The sequence below is a fragment of the Lagenorhynchus albirostris genome, chromosome 11, assembly GCF_949774975.1.
Source record: "Lagenorhynchus albirostris chromosome 11, mLagAlb1.1, whole genome shotgun sequence".
NCBI classification, from domain to species: Eukaryota; Metazoa; Chordata; class Mammalia; order Artiodactyla; family Delphinidae; genus Lagenorhynchus; species Lagenorhynchus albirostris.
In genome coordinates, this window is record NC_083105.1 from 66,306,228 (window position 1) to 66,326,973 (window position 20,746).

The window sequence follows — 20,746 nt, forward strand, 5'->3', positions numbered from 1 at the left end:
ATTAACAGTGGATGTGAATTAATAATTGTGGAGGCAGGGATATGGGTATAATGGAGTTTCATTATGCTATTTGCTCTATTTTGTGTTTGTTTGAAATTTTCTGTAATTAAAAAAAATGTACTATGAGAATTTAATTGGCCGTTTTCCCCTGATAGTGGTGCATAAAATAATTCAAGTTCTTACAGTTAACTTCAATGAAATAAAGTATATTAGCTTGTTTTGTGGCTTTTTTTTCTAGTAAGATTTTAAGTTGTGAATAGTTGTGTTTTCTGTATGGCATTTTCCAGGGTATCATACAAAGTGGTAATGGTAATTAAGTACTTAGTATTTGATTGTCCTTGGCTGTAGCTACCTGATGATAAAAGGTAACTGATCTATGCCTGTAACAGACAGCAAACAAACTTCGGAAAGCTTCAGTAATAAAAAGATGCGTGAAAATAAAAGACAATTTTAGGAAAGTAGTTTTCTCTTGAAGGCAAAGAGACTGAAACAAAGATTAATATAAAAGTAAAATAACTAAATGTTAACAGTTAAATCTGCCCTGTAGGTGTCATTTTTTGTACTTTATGGAATGTTCAAAATTGTTCATAATTATAAATTTTAAAACAATTTTAAAAGGCTGAATATCTTGGCCAAGATCACACAGTTGGAGCAGACAGAATTTGATCCAGTCTTCTGACTCTATGTCTAATGCCTCTTACCACTGCAGAATAATGCTAAAGTATGATATTATTAATATTACTCATCTTAAGCCTCTCACTTTGTGGTTGTCCACAAGCTTTGTAACTCAAATTATCGTCTTTTTCTAATGGCTTGATATAAATAGCAGACTGCTCCCTACTTAGCAGACCAATTAACTTTGTAATTAACTTTATTTTGTGTTTCCTTTCAGAAATGTAATAGAGAACAGGTTTTGTTTTTGTTTTTTTTCAGGCTCAAGTTTATAAGTCATAACTATAGGAATAGAACCTTTAAGGGTTTTAACCTTTAATTTTCACATTGAGATTTCTTAGATATCATTTATTAACAAACTGCCTCATTAGAAGACCAAGAGAATCTGTAAAGTTACTTGTAATTGTCTCAAAGTTTAGAGGCAATAATGAACCTATCATGCAAAAGAGAAGCAACCTTGGACTCTTAAATGTAGGCATTTGATGACTGAGCAAGGAACTAAGATGAAAGTTAAGGTGAAGGTAGAGTTAGTGGGAAGTTGTGCAAATTAAGAACATTTTTATGTATTTACCTAGTTAGACTGAGCAGGAACCATGGTGCCCAAAGGATAATTTAAATTTATTTTTATGAAAGAACTTCTTGAGAAAATATTATCTGTCTTTTTATGATTGCTTGGCTAGATTTCAGAAGCAATGCGGTTTAGTGTCTTTAATATTTTTCAAGTTTTTCGAAGTTTTTAATTGGGTGCCTGCCAAGTACTAGGCTCTAAGCTCAGAGCCTTTGTTATACTGGTTCGTATTGTAGAAAAAGATGTTGTCATGAAACATCTTTTGGGATATACTGAATTCAAAAGAATGAGATAAGCTTCCGGGTAAGCATAACAGATTGAGCACCTGTTTAATTCTCTTATCCCTCCTAGAACCCTATGGAAATGACCATAAAGGAATGAAAAGAAAATAAAAATTTAAAGCCAGAAAGATAAGAGAACTAGAGAGGAGGGACAGCAGATAAGAAATGTCCATAAAGTAGAAGCTTGAAAATGGTTGTTTGAGGTGAATGGTAAACTGTCTTAGCAGAAAGCTGAAGCCCAAACCTTTCATGGAGAGAGTGGGGTTAAGAATCAAATCAGTTCATGTACCATAGAACCTTAGTCTTGGGTCTGGGGGCCTCTATTATCTCTGAAAGCAGGTATATGCAGTTGTGCTGAAAAACAGAATTGGTTAAATTTTTTTAAAGGAGAAGTATATCCTGCAGATTACTGGCCAGTGTAGGGGAAGGAGTCTATGCAGGCAAAGACTGGAGGCTTACTCTCTAGAATGAGTGGTTGAACTAGATTAAACTGTAGTACACATGGGAGTAGAGGAAACAACAGTAAAGAAAAGGAAATTAAGTCAGATGTTGAGGCCTCTAGTTCTCTACCCATGATCATTTCCCAAAGCACTTGCAATCTTGCTTGTTCCCAAAGTGGGAGATAGAAGGTATCTTCCAGGATACTGTCTTGCCTAAAGGACTTGGAGATACTGCCATTTGGGTGTGTCTGAATGAAGCAGCCAGATCTGTGCTTGATCACCTTACAGTGAAAGCCATTGAAAGGCACTGACCACCCATCCACATCATCTTCAATCAGTATTTTAGTGTCCCGCAAACAATCAAGGATCACCAGAGATTTGAGGGAACCTCCAATATAATAGAGATCAATAAAGAGACAAAGGAAAGGAACCTGATAGAAACCCAGTGCTGGGAAACAGGGAACTACTTGAAAATTAATATCCTCAGAGATAAGATAAGGGATATTTCATCAGTGAGACAAGAAAAGACTAAAAAAAGAAAACTTTTGGAAATTTAGAATATTATAGTAGAAGTTTAAAATATTGAACGGAAGTGGAAGATGAGCTTAGAAACCTCAGAAAGTGGGACAGAAGTCAAAGAGGTGATAGGGTATTAGTTCATGAGGTTCCAGTACTGAGTACTAAAATTCCAGAAAGAAAAAATAAAAGGGAGAAATTTATCAAGAAAAATACAACAAAAGAAAATTTCCCAGAATAGTAGAGTATGAGTATCCAGATAATTAATCTAATACCTAGTAAATGAGGAAAGAACTATACTAAGTGCTTTATAAAATCCTAGAACTCTGCATATAACAATATTTGAAGAGCTTCTAGAGAGAGAAAATAGACCATGTGTAAAAGAATGTTGTCAGCAACAACAGATGGAGCAGTGGAGCACTGCCTTGAAAATTCTGGGGAAAACAATTACTAACCTAGAAAATTCTGTACACTACCAAACCATCAGTCAAGTGTTAAGGCAAAATAAAGACATTCTCAAATACATAAGAGCTCAAAAATTCATTCTCACACATCCTCTCTTATAATTATACTGGAGGATATGTATGTGTCACTTAATGAGAAAGTAAACAAAGGAACAATGTGAGATTCAGAAAATGAGTTCCTAAAAGAAACAGAGAAAGGAGAAAAATAATAAAATGAGTTTTGACCCAGGAAGAAAGGGGATCGTGACAATGATGGAGGATAGTCTCAGAATGACGGTTGAACAGCAGCGTTTAGAGAGTTGTCAGTTCAGATTGGAGCAAGACAAAAGAAGAGTATTTCCAAGAGAGTGGGGAGCAAACTTGATGGATGAATTGATGTATTTGAGTGTATTAAGAGGAGATTTATACTTTTGTTGTAGAGTTAGCTAAGTTAATGATAGATAATATAATTAAAGAAAAAAGAAAACAAAGCAGTCATTATCCCTAGGAGAAGCAAGAAGTTGTGCAAGAAAAGTAATCGTAATTCAGTACATGGTTCAGCCGAGAATGTCTGTATAGTTATAATTATGTAATATTGCTTATGTCCAATGTTGATATATCAAAAGAACATTAGGGTGGAGGAGCAGAAGTCTTTATCTTCTATAGAAAAAAAAAATTGGAAAATATCTGAAACCAAAAAAATCAAGGTAGAGTAAGCATGTTATTTAGAAATAAAGAGGTGAAATATGAGAGGAGACAGCTAAAGGATTTGATGAGTGCTTTGGTGGAGCTGAAATCAGGAGTGGGGATTGCTGTATTTTTTTTTTAATAAGTCTAGAAATGCTGTTTGACTTCTTGAAGTATGTACATGCATTACTTTGATAAAAATTAAATGAAAAGATGTATCACTGCTGTCCAAAGGATAGATTAGTAGAATGAACTTGTGAAATGGTCTCTAGGAAACCACAGTTTAGATAAATCCACCATTGGAGCTGCTCATAATCACCTGAGAATTACCCAGAAATATGTGAAATAGCTTTTGGACGAGATTTTCATACTTAGCATTGGCCAGAAAACTAACAGTTCTTCCCACAGAGAGCATTTCATCTGTGGTGGCTTCTTGACATAGGCTTCCAAGTGAAGGAATGCTGTGTCAGCAGTACGTACTTATTCAGTATTGAGTGAATGAAACCTGAATGAGAACAACTTAGCACCCTTTGGGCGTAAAAAATACTGTGTAGCTACAACACAGCAATTCTCAGTCTAGTTGAAGGAAATTGTTATTTCTAAGAATGTGGCTGGGTACCTATCACACATTTTTATTCCTGGCTTCTTTAACCACTTGAAAAAGTCAGTATCATCTTTTAAATATACATCAAAGGGTAGGAAAATAAGTTCCTGGAACTCATCCAGCACCCCTCTCCCCAGCATGAAATTTCATTTGTTACAGCAGTTCTGGGTGGGACATGTGTGAAGGATGGATAATGGCATGAAACCATACAGCTGTTATGTAGTAACTTAAAAGGAAATTAGTATGTTATTAAGTAGAGAGTAGACTGTTACCAACTGGACTGACAGAAGAAACCCAAAATACTTACAATCTTGCAGTGGCAGGAAACAGGCCTCCCAGTCAGTCAGGTTGATTTACTTTGAACAAAGTTAGTAGGGCCTTTGTGAGACAAGTTTGGCTGGAGATTGAAAGACCAGTTGTTGATTGTACTGTAAACTTTTCCCAGAGTTCTGAGGAGAGAGCAGTGGCAGTACCAGCAGCAGTTTATTGCAGACAAGTGTATTGATAGGTAGAGATGACTAATAACATAGGTTTGATGATAAAGAAAACCAAGAGCAGTAATCTATAAAGATGTTAACACAATTTTTGTGGTTAGCAGAAACTATTCCTCCTTTATCTTCCTTAACCTGGAAGTATGTATCCATAGAAATAAATTTTCAGATGGGACAGGTAAAACCAAAAAATAAGTCGTAAGCAATACAACCAAAAACGTTGCCATAGCAGAAAGCTGTTTTAATCAACACTTCTACTTTTCCTAATTCTATAAAGTTTGAGGAGGAAGGGGGAGGGTACTTAATTGAAATTGGTGACTGTGGCCAAATGGTAATTTATGGTTGACAAGGGCTGATGGCCCCAGTTCCCCTGGTCAGCTTCTACTTGAGGTGAGTTAACAGTACCTGTTGTTAAGGTCATAACTTGAAAGGATATATTAAGTGCATTATTGATATTAAATAATTTGACTTCTTTTATATGCTTTTCATTATAGGACGGTTTAAGTTTGCACATGGTGCCAGGAAATATTGACTAGAATTTTAATACTTAATGCTCCGAGCATAGCAATTTTACATGCTTCACTAGTTCTCTGTATTGCGCCCTCTTATATTTTCCTTTTGTCTGTGGCTTAACAAGATAAAATTAGCATTAAAAAAAATTTTATAAATGCAAGTACTGTTATTTTAAATACAACTTGTCTACACATTTTAACCTTCTCTTGTCAATATGCCAGTATCAATACTCGTTTAAAACCTTTTAAAATAAAAATTAAGGCAAGATCTTTTTGTGTCTTTGTACAGGAAACTCTAAACACAGTGAAATGGGAGGAAAAGAAAATGCAATAATAAAGACAAATAAGGTTTGTTGAAATAAAGAAAAATATTTTTCTTAGATTAATAACAGTTTATTATTGTTTTGGTACATAACTCTAGTGCCTCATGTATATCAAAATATTTAAATATAACTATTGGGTGGGCCAAAAAGTTCGTTCGGGTTTTTCAGTACGATTTAACAGAAAAACCTAAATGAACTTTTTGGCTAACCCAATATTACCTACCTATTATGGAAAGATTTTGTTTGCTGTAACACCAACCTCTCTTTACTTTTCTAGCCTCAAAGATCAAATCCGTGTACAAATCAGTGCTTCAGAAATTTTTTCTCCAATATCTTCTCTTCTAGTAGTCACACTGGGGAATCTGCTTTTACCAGTACAGCTTACTGGTTAGTATTTTCTGCTTTTAATTTATGCTTTTTATATTTGATATTTTAGTTATTAAAGTTAACTTTTGGTAGAAATTTAAACTTGGCTCAACAAACATTATGAAAGCACCTTGTTTTATGTTTTTGTTTCTTTTGGCAAATAAACAAAGGGAAACCTGTTACTTTGTGACCCTCTGTTATGCAGTGACTGCCTATGCTAGTGGTCTTCCTTTTCCTTAATAATAAATTTAGTTGTTCTACACAAGGTTTTTATGTGACAGAGAAGTAGGCTAGTTGTTAAATGATGAGGGAAGTACCTAATAAAGCAGAACACTTTCAGAGTAGACTCAGTCATCTTTGAATCCTTTAGTAACTGGCATTATAGATCGTGAGTAGATATTTGTGGAATTTGAAGATTAAGTTGGAGTTTTAAAATCCCATGGAGTTGGTTGAATGAACGAGACAGATTAAGATTGTGATTTAATTTTAGAGGTTGGCAAGTTACCCAAAGAAAACAATTACATTCGAGTAGCCTTTTGAAAAACCGAACTGTACCCATTTTTGGTTACAAAAATAACCATGCCTTCCTTTACTTTCTTCTTTCGTCTTACACTTAGCTTCAGGTGGCAACTATTGCACCTAGAATTCTGGCTGGAACTGCTTGCTGCAACTTTGGTTCATGGGATAGAAGTAGTGTTGCTTTTTTCTCTCAATAATAAGGCTATTCGTCTGAATTGACTTTTTAAAAATTCTGTCAAGATAGAAATTCAAGTGTTATTTTTATGAATCAGATTAGTACAATTTAGATTTATAATATAAAAAATTTAGGAATGAGTTCATTTTGAAAGTTTTTAAATAGAAAAATGTTCTTTTTTTAAAAAATGTGATTTATAATGCTAGGTATAAAAACTTCTGCTATTTATGGTATAACTCAGTTGTTATTCTGAACTTAAATATTTGGAATTCTGATGAGGGTCTAAAATTTATCTTTTAGTACAGAATTTATAGAAGTCAATGAAATCAGTGCGTTGATTAGGCAGAAGAGACAGGAACTGGAATTGTCATGGTTTCCTGATACATTACCTGGAATTGGAAGGTAAAAAAAAAATTGTTTACTAAAGTGTCTGCATGGTTACATGTGCATAAGATATCATTAATAAGGCACAGAGGTATCTTATTCAATGGGTATGTTTCTAAGAAAGTTTTGTTTAATTCAACTTTGGTGTTTCAGTTGCCTAATGAAAAGCCCCTATTTAAAGAACCCCTTGAAAAGTAAAGAATATTTTATTTATTTGTTTAATAAATGTAGATATTTGATTACTTTAACAGGGAGAGCACCCAAATGATAAGATTCATTATTAGTAATAGCATTCAGATCTTCCATCCTTCTTCTATCTTTTCCTCCATTCCAGTCTTCCCTGTGTGCTATTAGCTGAAGCACTGATTTTATCATGACACTTCCCATCTCCACAGTGTTATTCTAAATCACTACTTGATCAAGTCCCTACTTTGCCCTGATATTCATGACTTTCTATAATCTAGCCCTTTCTTTCTTAGTTTTTTCTGAAGCTATTAACACATTGGTAGGTACACGATGTATACTTAAATCAGGTTCCTATGTAAAGACCAAGTTCCTTGCCAGAGTTTTATATTCATTCCTGTAACATACTGTAACTTTTAGATATCACTGTAACACAGTTCTGCGAAGGGCCTTCACCCTCTAGGAATAACAGTGGAACATAAGTAAAATTAGCAAGTCCAGATATGTATAATATGAAACCTTAGAGCTGTTTTCTTTGTACATGTGCAAGTTGCACATTGTTCTTCAAGCTTCTTTCCTCCTACTCCAGAATCTCACCTTCGACTGGGTGAGATAGTCTTTTGTTATGAGACCTGACTGAACAAAATATGAATCAGAGTAGGAAGAAGCTGAGGGTGGATTGGTTGTGAGTGAAGAAACTTTGGTGTCTTAGCAGGTCCATAGAGACCCTGGGAACCTTGAAGAGCCGTCATCCTCAGATTGAGGGATTTTAGAATATAACATAGCAATAGACATCAGGTGGTTTTTTTCCTTTTTAAAAATGTATTTATTTTGATGTTTTTGGCCTTGATATATGCTGTAAAAACATAAAGAAGTCTAATAAAAAATGTGATAAACATCCATAATGTTTATCACATTCAAAATTCAAGTGATGTAGTTTTACTTTCAGTTTTTGTTACTTTTTTTAAATGTATGGACTGATTCCCCTTTGACCTTGATAATCTCTTTAAAGCCTGATTTGATTAACTCGACTAAATTATCTCTTTGGTTGCCTGGAAGTGGAGGGGGGCTGGAGCAAGGGGCATGAAGGAGCTTTCTGGGATGGCGGAAATGTTCTATTTCTTGTTTGGAGTGGAGGTTATACAGGTGTATACATTGGTCAAAAGTCATCATACTGTGAACTTAAAATCTGTGCATTTCATTTGTGTATTTTATTTATCTGCATTTTATTATCCAAATTTATTATTTTTTAGAGTGGTGGGAAGAAAAGGCTAAAAAATTTTTGACAAAGTCTTGCATTAACTTCTTTAAACAAGAAACAACCGTTATGTATTAAGTTGCCTTTGATCTCCCTTTGCTATTAATTTATCAAAAAACATGCTTTTAAAAGGTTTTCTGTTTTGTTTTTGTTTTTTGCAGCCAGTTGGTAACCATCTTTGAACAATGAGTAACCTTGAGCTTACATTTTTAGCTATTTGGCAAAAAATAATTTAAGCACCCTGTATTTTAATGTCACTAACCTGATTTGGAAAATTAGTACCTTTAAATTGCTGGTTTAATTTTTAAACCATTTAAACAAAAATGTCTTTTTTTTTTGAATTTTCAGAATTAGTTTTATACCCTGGAATATTGAAACAGAAGTGCTTCCTCTCATCTCCTCCTCTGTGTTGCCAAGAACTATTTTTCCAACAAGTACCATATCTTTAGAAAATTTTGGTAAAGTTTTTGAAATTCTTTCTAGTTTAAAAAAAGTTATTAGCCTCTTTCAGTCTCATAAAAAGAATGAGTGTTGATGACTTAGAAAAAGTGTAAAATAAGGTATAGCTAGTAAGTCCTAGATATTTCTATAAATATTTGTACAGTGACTTGACTTTAAAATTGTCCCAACTACAAAATTCCTTTTAAGAAATTACAGCTTCATGACTTTGAGGAACTGATTAGAAGTCTCCTTTCTATTTAGGGCTTCAATGTTCAAACCATAGATCTTTAAAGTAATATCTCCTATTAATTATGAACAAATAGTTTGAGTCTTTACTATTTGTGGATAGCTGTTGTCTCTTGCTTTTGCCTAGTGATTCATTAAGCAAATGGCAGTTATCAGACGAAACATATTTTCTTTTGTTGTTTTCCCTATAAAATTGCCCACATGGATTCAAATCTTGGGATAACTCATTTTAGTAGCACTAAAAAATTGGTATTACTCAGGTGTCGGTAGCTATGCATTTATTTATAATTTGATTCACAAGTATATTTTGTTTCACTCTGTTATAGATGTCTATTTTATGCTAAAATAAGCTTAAGCCAAACTATTATCATTTTTTGAAACATACACTTTTTACTTTTTAAAAAACATGTATTATTAGGTACTTCTTGCAAAGGATATGCATTAGCACATACTCAAGAAGGAGAAGAGAAGAAGCAAACTTCTGGTACCTCAAACACCAGAGGATCAAGACGAAAACCAGCAGCAACAACTCCTACAAGGAGATCTACACGTAACACGAGAGCTGAACCAGTCAGTCAGTCTCAGAGGTCCCCAGTATCAAATAATTCTGGGTGTGATGCCCCAGATAGTAATAATCCATCTGTAAGTGTTTCCTCTTCAGGTGAGTCAGAAAAGCAAACAAGGCAGGCTCCAAAACGGAAGTCTGTAAGAAGAGGAAGAAAACTACCTTTACTGAAGAAGAAACTTCGGAGCTCTGTACCTCCCCCTGAAAAATCATCTTCCAGTGATTCAGTAGATGAAGAAATAGTAGAATCTGACATACCACCTGTGTTAGAGAAAGAACATCAATCAGATGTAGAAAGTAGTAACACTGTGCAGATAAATGTAGAAAATGAGTCTGCTAATGGCTTGAGAAGTTGCGGTGAGCCAGTAGAAGAAAGTGAGGAACATGGTGAGACCCATGATACAGAGGAAAGAGTAGAATCTGTATATTCTGAATCTGGTACCCAAGATCCTCCTGTGCTAGTTGGAGAGGAGGAGGAAATTCAGAAAGTTGAGAATACAGGTATAGAGGCTAATATGTTATGTCTGGAAAGTGAGATTTCTAAGAATACTTCTGAAAAAGGAGGTGACCCATTGGAAAATCAAGACCAAGTAGCTTTACCTTCAGAATCAGAAGTAAAAGCTGATGGATGTACAGATCATCTTCCAAATGATTTTCTTACATGTTCAGGATCTGAAATCGAAGTACACCAACCTATATCAAGCCTAGGTGAGATCCCTGAGAATGCAGAGTCAGCGGTTAATGAAGACAACTTTATGGGGAGTCCTATAGTAAAAATTATTGATCATAAAGATTCTACAGTAAAAACAGAACATCTTATTGACAGCCCCAAATTAGAATCTTCTGAGGGTGGAATTATACAAACAGTGGACAAAAAATCTATTGAGAGCTCAGAGGTTCATTTGCTTGGGCATGTTGAAAATGAAGATATAGAAATAATTGCAACATGTGATACTTCAGGGAATGAAAATTTCAATAGTATTCAAGACTCTGAAAACAATTTATTAAAAAAAAATCTTAACACCAAATTGGACAAATCTTTCGAAGAAAAGACTGAATCTCTGGTTGAACATCCCAGATCTACAGAATTGCCTAAAACACATGTTGCACTGATTCAGAAGCATTTTAGTGAGGACAATAATGAAATGATACCTATGGAATGTGATTCATTTTGCAGTGACCAGAATGAATCTGAACTCGAACCGTCTGTAAGTGCTGATGCTAAACAATTGAATGAAAATTCTGTGGAGCACAGTTCCCAAAAGAATATGTCATCTTCTGGTCCTTCAAATGAAAAGGTTGAAACTGTGTCTCAGCCATCTGAAATCCCAATAGATACGATAGATAAAGCCAAAAAGCCTCGTACTCGAAGATCTAGATTTCATTCTCCATCTACAACTTGGTCTCCCAACAAAGACACTGCACGAGAAAAGAAGCGGTCTCAGTCTCCATCTCCCAAAAGAGAAACTGGAAAAGAAAGCAGGAAGTCTCGATCACCATCTCCCAAGAAAGAATCTGCAAGAGGACGGAGAAAATCTCGTTCTCAGTCCCCAAAAAAGGACCCACGAGAAAGGAGGAAATCTCAGTCTCGATCTCCAAAAAGAGATAGCACTAGGGAAGGCAAAAGATCTGAATCACTCTCCCCAAAAAGAGACACTTCTAGAGAGAACAGAAGATCTCAGTCAAGACTGAAAGATTCCTCCCCAAGAGAAAAATCCAGGTCCCGGAGCAGAGAAAGAGAAAGTGATAGAGATGGGCCAAAGAGAGATCGAGATAGAGAAAGGAGAACCAGAAGGTGGTCTCGGTCCAGATCTCGTTCTAGGTCACCATCAAGATCTAGAACAAAAAGTAAGAGTTCATCATTTGGTAGAAATGACAGAGTCAGTTATTCTCCTCGATGGAAGGAAAGATGGGCAAACGATGGTTGGAGATGTCCACGAGGAAATGATCGATACAGAAAGAATGACTCAGAGAAACAGAATGAAAATACAAGAAAAGAAAAAAATGACATCAGTCCAGATGCTGATGATTCAGATTCTGCTGACAAACATAGAAATGACTGTCCCAGTTGGGTAACAGAAAAAATAAATTCTGGGCCTGATCCGAGGACCAGAAATCCAGAAAAGTTAAAAGATTCTCATTGGGAAGAAAATAGAAATGAAAATGCAGGGAATTCTTGGAATAAAAACTTTGGTTCAGGTTGGATGTCGAACCGTGGTAGAGGTAACCGTGGCAGAGGCGCTTACAGAGGTGGTTTTGCCTACACAGATCAAAATGAAAACAGGTGGCAAAACCGAAAACCCCTCTCAGGGAATTCAAATAGTTCAGGGAATGAGACTTTCAAGTTTGTGGAACAGCAGCCCTATAAACGGAAAAGTGAGCAAGAGTTCTCATTTGATACACCGGCAGATAGGTCGGGGTGGACATCTGCATCTAGCTGGGCTGTGAGAAAGACTCTGCCAGCAGATGTACAAAACTACTATTCACGACGAGGGAGGAATTCTGCAGGTCCACAGTCTGCATGGATGAGGCAAGAGGAGGAAACAACTGAACAGGGTAACGTGTTTATTTACCAACACTTTTATTTGAAGAAAGAGATTATAAATTTAATACCTTATTTATATGAGTTGAAATAATCCCTATTTATAGTTTTATGTTAAAGCGAATCCCAGTTATTTACAAGTCACTTTGTATTGTATAATAGATATACACTTCAATATTTATTTTCTTTTTCCACCCCATGCCTGCCCCAAACCTTGCCAAAGACATAAATATTTTAAGTATAATTTGCTACAGTAGAAGAATTTGAGATAGTCCTATGCAGGATTTAAATTCTGTTTCATTTATATCAGATGTGTGCACTTGAAATTTTTTTTTAACGTTTTATTTGAATTCTATTTATTTATTTATTTATTTATTTATTTATTTATTTATTTATTTATGGCTGTGTTGGGTCTTCGTTTCTGTGCGAGGGCTTTCTCTAGTTGCAGCGAGCAGGGGCCACCCTTCATCGTGGTGCGCGGGCCTCTCACTGTCGTGGCCTCTCTTGTTGTGGAGCACAGGCTCCAGATGCGCAGGCTCAGTAGTTGTGGCTCACGGGCCTAATTGCTCCACGGCATGTGGTATCTTCCCAGACCAGGCCTCGAACCCGTGTTCCCTGCATTGGCAGGCAGATTCTCAACCACTGTGCCACCAGGGAAGCCCTGCACTTGAAATTTTTTTATCGTTTCCCTATAAATAAGTCACTCTGCTAAAGAAAGATTTATCTTTCCTTGACTTTTCTTGGGAACATTGCAAGAAAAACTGTTGCAGATTTTTAAAAAGTGATTAACCTTCTAATTTAGTAATCTTAAATTTTATGTGATTATTTCTTTAACTAAAGTTTCTTGAGCTACTGATTCTTTGTGAGTGTTGACCGATGTTATTGTGTGAAGTTATGCTTTAAAATAATTTTAGTTGAATGTTTCCTTTCAGTTAGAAAATCAGCCCACGTTATTTAGGAATGACAGGATTAAACTGAATAATTGGGTATTGGTTTAGGCGTTCTGTTAATTGCTATTTTATTGTAACCAGTGGTTCTTTGTTTCTCTGGCTAAAGAAGTTTGTAACATGAATTTTTTTCATAAGCCTTTTTTCTTTTGATAGATTCTAACCTAAAAGACCAAACAAACCAACAAGGTGATGGTTCTCAGCTACCTATAAATATGATGCAACCACAAATGAATGTAATGCAGCAACAAATGAATGCACAACACCAGCCTATGAATATCTTCCCATATCCAGTGGGTGTTCATGCTCCTTTGATGAATCTCCAGCGCAATCCGTTTAACATTCACCCTCAGCTGCCCTTGCATCTGCACACAGGAGTACCTCTCATGCAGGTAGCTGCTCCCACCAGTGTATCTCAGGGACCACCACCACCACCACCCCCTCCCCCTCCATCCCAGCAAGTCAGCTACATTGCTTCACAGCCAGATGGAAAGCAATTGCAGGTATGTTTTCAGCAACTCAAGTTTAATCAACATAGCCATTGTAAACATTTAGCTGTTAGGGACAGATGTTCAAGAAAGGGCTTCCTGGCTGGATATCCATACACAGTGACTTATTCGGTTAGGTTTATGGTAAACCTTCATAACCCCCTTTTCACTGTCCTTCCCCAAACCTCCCACTCCCAAATGAGAAAATGAACTGAATGCATAGTATCAAATCTGAGCTACATACAGGCTGTTGCTGATACCCAAACAGGTTTCTTGGTCAGGTTAAAAAGACCAAATTATGCGCCAAACTAGAATCAAGTGGTGGACACTTTCCCTGATTTATTGGACTTTCAGGGGGGTGGGAACTTGTTGTGATTGGGTACTGTGATAAACCTTGTACTGTTTTGTTCAAACACCAGATAAAGCTGTTCATCGTCCATTACCCTCTGTGTTTCATTTTCATGAATTTACCATGTGAAAAAAGTGCCTCTGAGGCACTTCTTAAATATAGAAAAATTTCAATAATAATCTATAAACATTGTGTTGATTATAGTTTCATGTCTACATCTCAGAAATTCTAGAATCCTGACAGCAAGAGTTGGAAGAGCAGGGGAGTGGGAATTTGGGATCTTGTATCTTTTTCTGCTGTCAACTTACTGCAAGTCATTTGACTTCACTGTCTCACTTTCCTCCATCTTTGAAGGGGGGGCATCTACTCTCAAGAGCCTTGTAGGAAAGATACTGTTATTAATGCTGCTCTGCTTCTTGTTGGTTTTAGTGTTGCTGTCAGAACATTACAATACATATATATTTTTTAAAAGTCATCATGAAATATTTAAATGGGGCTCTGTTGAAGAATGTTACTCATTTTTCTTCAGAGTCCTTTAGATATAAATGACCTGAAATATGCATTTCCCTTAAGTACTTAGGTATTGGATTGCTTTGATTTTTTTTTTGATGTTATTTCTAATAGGTGACTAAAAGACTTCTATTGAGTACAAGTAATTCATTAACTATGATAACTCTTTAAAACAGGGTATTCCTAGTGCTTCTCATGTAAGTAATAACATGAGTACACCAGTCTTGCCTGCTCCGACAGCAGCCCCAGGAAATGTGGGAACAGTTCAGGGACCAAGTTCTGGTAATACTTCGTCATCAAGTCACAGCAGAGCTTCTAATGCTGCTGTAAAATTGGCAGAAAGCAAAGTAAGTGTTACAGTGGAAGCCAGCGCAGATAGCTCGAAGACAGACAAGGCAAGTTCAAAGTTGAGAGCAACTTACATGATTCTGTATATGATAAAGATGAAAAAATAATAGCTTTCTATTGTATAAGTGGTGAAGGGAATTTATTGTTGATAGTCTTAAATTCCAATATTATTTAAAGGGTTCTGTCTGAATATGTTGGTGCCAATTGAATTACTGGTAGTATTTCATATTTATTTTTAGAAATGTTTGGTATGTGTTAGTAAATAACTATTTTGTATTTATAACACTAATATTTGAATAGTTCCTTGCAATAATGTAAATGTAAATGTTTCAATTTTATATTTTTAAAGAATTTTTTTTGAAAGTACGTGATTGGGCAAATAATAATTATACATTTTCCTCTTATCAGAAATTGCAAATTCAAGAAAAAGCAGCACAGGAGGTAAAATTGGCCATTAAGCCATTTTATCAAAATAAAGATATCACCAAGGAAGAATATAAAGAGATTGTGCGGAAAGCGGTAGATAAAGTAAGTTATAGCTTTAGTGGAGTTATGTACATATTGTTTTGAACATGCCTGTTTTAATAAAGGAATGCTTAATTAAATTAATTAAAATAGTAAGAGGTAGCTTCTACCATTCTTGTCTGTTTTTTTACCTTTTGAGATAACGAAACATGTACCCAACAGGAGATAATGAAACATTAAAAAATGTCTGGTTATCTCTTTGGCATATTTGTTTTTCATAAAGCTATTTTCCTTTAATCTGTTTAAGTATGAGAAAAATATTCCCCCTTCTTTTTTTTATAGGTTTGTCATAGTAAGAGTGGAGAAGTAAATTCTACTAAAGTGGCAAATCTGGTTAAAGCCTATGTAGACAAATACAAATATTCACGGAAGGGAAGCCAAAAGAAAACTCTGGAAGAACCTGTGTCTGCTGATAAAAACATAGGCTGAAGTGGGGAGCACTATAAAGGACACTATCAAGATACCTGCAAAGTGCAATTTCAACATGTACCTTTAATGGAAAATCATACGTAACTGTGATTGAAATTTGGTTTTGATAAAATTATTTTTTTTAATGTAGGATATAATGTTTTGCTCTAAATAAATATAGTTCTGCACCGCAACTTCTATATCTTTTCCTCCCTTCCACCCCCCCCCAAAAAAAACAAATTCAAGGGAAAGTAAAGGGGTTAAAGGAATGTGCATTTTTACAAGGACTGTGTTATATTGTGGATACTGGAAGAAGATGTACAGCTCTTTGAACAGTGGAGTGCATAAATGAACTTCTGAGTGCACTGGTTTTGGAAGAGATATATATAGTACATTTATTCTGTCAGGCTAAAAATAAAGTATGATCTTTATGATTTTTCTCTCTAATTATACAAAGATAAATAATGTATTACCATGAAAAATATTTCTAATAACAGAACATACCAATTGCAGGGTTCCTACTGTGTATTTTTAAAGCACACATCTGAGTAAATTGCTTAGATAGAAAACAAATTATCACACGAGTAAAATTCAGTGTTCAAAACTTTAGAACACTGTTCACCTGTTGTATCACCAAATAAAGGTTATGCTGCTTGGTTTTCTTTTGTGCCTTTTTTTCCCCCAGTTGAGATGAAGCAATTTGATTTGCTAGATTTACAACTTCGGCAGTCTAAGCTCTGTTGAATTTAGAAGACCTGTTTGGAGAAAGTGTTGACTTTGTAAAAATTATGTTCTTCCATAACATCTTCTACTTATCAGAGATGGTAAATTGATTGTGCCAATTGGAGAATTGCTTTTAAGTAGTGACCCTCCCTTCCCTGTGGCTACGGTAGAATCATGACATTTGCTTCAGTGGCTTTCAGATTGTTGCTCATCTGACTAAGTACTAATGAAATTCTTCTCGCATTTTAGAAATCTCCAAATGCTTTACAGTGAATAAAGTGTTAATTTGGTGACCATTTGGTGGCCATTAACCATGTTGCAAAATTCTAGATATTAAAACCGGTGTTTTGGAAAAAGGAGAGGAATTAAATAATGGAGTCTTGGTTAGGCTTTCAGGGACTAGAGATTGGGTTTTTTTTTTAGTACTATTTTTATTAAAGGTAAGTTTAAAATGTTCTAGCCTTATTATTTTATTTGGCATCTTGGAAGAAAAAATGGATTATTTCCATGATAAACTGTTTCATTCCAGTAACAGTTTTCAATAGATACCAAATGATTGGAAGGCACTTCAGATAAGATCTTAACGGCACAAAGATGGATCTGTGCCTCAGTGAGACAGACTGACCCTTGTTCTAGCTAAATAGTGAAAGCAATACTCTTTAGGACTGTGCTTTTCTGAAGTAAAGATTATCTGTTTCTCAATTTTATGTGTATAATACTTTCCTGGTGCTAGCTTTGATAGGCGAATTTTGAAATATTGGCCCCAGTAATGATTGTGCTAGTTCATAATCTTTATTAGATTATGAGTATAATCCCAAAAGTGGTAGAAATATTTCCAAGCAGTTTCTGATCTTTATTCTGCATTTCTGGGCATTTGTAATATGGTATTCTACTGATTTATATATATTTTTAATTAAAGTTTGTGTTTAGGTTATGATGGGGAAAGAGTTTTGGAAGTATATTTCTTCTAATAAAATATTAAGACAGTGTTTTAAATATCAATGCACACCTCATTTGTTTCAGTTTTGAACTCTAGAAACAATTGTGTGAATTTTTAATCTATTTTGGGTTAAAGCTGGTTCACATTTAGAAAATTTTGTAGCAAATTGCCTAAATTGATTAATCACACAACATATTTTTCCGACATTTTCTTTCAGTGACATTTGGGAGTTGGATGACAGTTTAAAATTTGCTTTATACCGTTTAGCTTGTGCAAACATGTTTAAAAGTTTTGAAGAAAAATAGGTGGTGTGGTCAAGAGTTAAAAGTCTCGCATCTTTGGTAGCAGTGCTAAGAATTAATTCCACCTTTCTTGAATAACAACAGTGTACTACTCTGTATCTGGTTGGGGTACTGGTTGGCCTGCAATTGAAATAGCTAATGAAGAATATTACTGGACTAGAATCAACTTTGAAATATTTAAGAATGTATTAGAAAGTGCATGCTTTATGTTAAAAAAATACATTGCTTTTTAACATTTCCTATTCTTGCTTTTATCAGAAATTTACATTAATTTTGCATGTGCACAAACTTAAAAACATTTTGTGGGGTTACAGATTCCTCTTGTTATTTATGAAGATTCAGTATTAACTTTTGAAACCTTGGTCTCTTTAACTTCCTAGTCACATTGACTGATGTTTTAGGCTATAGTGACGCCTAGAATTTTGAGACTAAAATTAGTTATTTTAACATTCCAAAATTTTTGATTTTTCTCCTCTGGTAATTATATTTTTTCCATTATTTTCCTTTAAATGGCCACAGTGTGTACTGCTTGAACGTTCCATCCAAAAGATGTAGCTTCATGAGCACAGTGCTTGCTCCACGGTCCGTGAGACGTTGTTTGTAGTATGAGGATGGAGTGCTGTCTACTGAAACAATACTCTTATTAAACAGATATGTAGTATGTAATATTTTCTAATAAATTCTTTTGATAAACAAAGTAGTGTCTTTAACATTTTATTATTAAGATTCCTGGGAAATGGTGACTTTCACCACATAAGCTCTTTCCAAACATGTGTTGCAGTATTTCTTGGATTTGTACCAAAGTAGTTAGGCTTAGCATCACAGTTAACGTAAATGTCCAAGTTGTAAAGCAAGGGGAGTTAGCTATAAGCATGTATTTTAATAGCATTTTTTCCTAACTACATATCATTGTAGGAAATTAGAAAAGCTTATTTAGTAAATTAAAAAATCTGTAAAAGAAGGAAGAAACCTAAAAACAAAAGGAGAAAAATAGCCTGTAATCCTACCACTAAAAGGTAACAACTGTTAACACTGATCAAACTGCACGTAACTGTGTTGTAACATCTTTTTCACTTAATGTATTGAGAAGTTTCCATTTTAATAAAAATTCTGCAGCATGACTTTTAATAGCTATAATAGTATTCTATTACACGGATATACCATTACTTAAAACAGTCCTCCACTATTGGATATTAAGCTATTTTTACTAATATAAATAATAAAATTAGCAAAATATAAATTGTACTAATTAAATGACTGATGTAAACATCTTTATACATAAATTGTACCCGTTTCAGATTATTTTCTGGGAATTGATTCCTGTAAGTAGAATATCTTGATCAGTTTTTATTTCCCCCTAAAATTTAAGATGTAATTATATACATACACTTGAAGTGTAATTTTTTAAATTGAGTTTAAAACTGAATATATTTAGTTTAAAACTCCATTGTTTTCCTAAGCTGATTTGTCTCTAGAAAGAGAACCATCAGAAAGTTATTTTTCCCAAACGCTTCAATGCATTTATAAGATGCTTTTTAAGGCTCCCGGAAAATAGTTTTCACAGATCTTTTTCCCCAGCACATGAATTATATCCTGTAAACTTGTGCATTTCTAGTTCCCTTAATAACCTGAAGGTATAGTCATGTCCATGTTCTATTTTATAGGGGCTATATCGTGTTCCTCTGTTGATGGACATTTTAAGTTATGTACAAGTTTTGGTTACTAGAAACAATGTTTTAACACCCTGTGTGACTTACCTCTGCCAATCTTTTTGTATACAAGGTTACATTGAATTTCAGGATATACACATTTTTCATTTGGATAGATGTGTATGAAAGTGTCCTAACGTATAGTCCGTCCACAGTGTCTGAGCTTATAGTTTACTCTTAGTTCCAACTTGGATATTGTGACAGCATTTAAGATTGCTCTTGTTTTTAGGGTCTTAATGAACATTCATTTTATCAAACAGTGCACACCTACTGTGTGTCAGGAATTCTTGGATTCTTCCCATATTACCGGGTTTAATCATACCACAGTTTTCTAAAAGAATGGTACAATAATAGCATATTAAGCTTGTACTATGTGATAGGCATTCTGTCAGACATATTTACCTTACCTATAAAACTAATTCTAGTAATATCTTTGTTCTACTGATGAGAAAATTGAGATGCATAAAGCTTTAACTGGGTTACCTAGTTACACAGCTACTTAGTGATAGAGCCAGGATTCAGACCTAGGATCGGTAGACGCCAAAGTCTGCTTGACTTGCGGTGTTGAGCTCACAGATGTAAACCAACATACCACATGTGGGAGTAATGGCTGAAATAAAAAAGTATAGTGGGAGCACAGAACTGACTTTGCTTGGGGGAATAAGGTGCGAGGAAGGGTGATAAAACCAAAAAACCTTTAAAGGGAGTGACTGCTTTCAAAATCAGGATAGTGGTCACTGATATGGGGGAGGGAGGAGGCTGTGACTGAGACGGGACAAAGGCCTGGGAAGGAGGGGGACTACCAAGGTCTACTTCTTGACCTGGTCAGTTGTTATATAATAAACTACTCTTTATGCACTTTGTTATATGTGGTGTTATATTTCACAGTAAAAAAATTTGTAAAAAAAATCCAGAGGCCAGCAATTAACTCAAAGCCATTGTTTAGATTTTTGGTAGACAAATCTACCATTCTTCATCCCTTCCCTTCTTTCAATCTAGTCTCAGTGGGAAAAAGAAATCCATGAATTTGGGGAGAAAAAATAATTCCCCACTGAATAATTACGCACCACATAAAACATGCTTCTGTAAGAAATGTGCAAGAGAGTGAAGTGTGCAACACTTAAAAGTGTTTTCTGTATTTATTAGATGGTGGCAGCTTTCAGCTCCCTTTTTTTTTCAATGATGAGCATTTTTATGGACTGACCTTTCCCCAAATAAGTTTTTGCTTATTAGTGAGGTTATTTTTCCTTCTGCTTATTATTTTTTATTTTTCGTTGCATT

The 20,746-nt window shown here is 34.9% G+C and overlaps 1 protein-coding gene across 6 annotated transcripts in view; it reads left to right on the plus strand.

Moving 5' to 3' along the window:
* The window catches only part of SCAF11 (SR-related CTD associated factor 11), a 73,221-nt gene extending 54,768 nt beyond the window's left edge, over positions 1-18,453 (plus strand). For 2 of the 6 annotated variants that reach the window (XM_060166459.1, XM_060166458.1), the window contains 9 exons: positions 5,504-5,562; positions 5,815-5,924; positions 6,898-6,999; positions 8,771-8,880; positions 9,528-12,230; positions 13,320-13,666; positions 14,687-14,905; positions 15,267-15,386; positions 15,666-18,453. In XM_060166459.1, the coding sequence (XP_060022442.1) occupies positions 5,504-5,562; positions 5,815-5,924; positions 6,898-6,999; positions 8,771-8,880; positions 9,528-12,230; positions 13,320-13,666; positions 14,687-14,905; positions 15,267-15,386; positions 15,666-15,812 (3,917 nt within the window). In that variant the 3' untranslated portion in view covers positions 15,813-18,453. The remainder of the gene's footprint in view (positions 1-5,503; positions 5,563-5,814; positions 5,925-6,897; positions 7,000-8,770; positions 8,881-9,527; positions 12,231-13,319; positions 13,667-14,686; positions 14,906-15,266; positions 15,387-15,665) is intronic. The other 4 variants (XM_060166460.1, XM_060166461.1, XM_060166462.1 and 1 more) reach the window with 4 other exon arrangements.
* Positions 18,454-20,746: the final 2,293 nt, after the last annotated feature.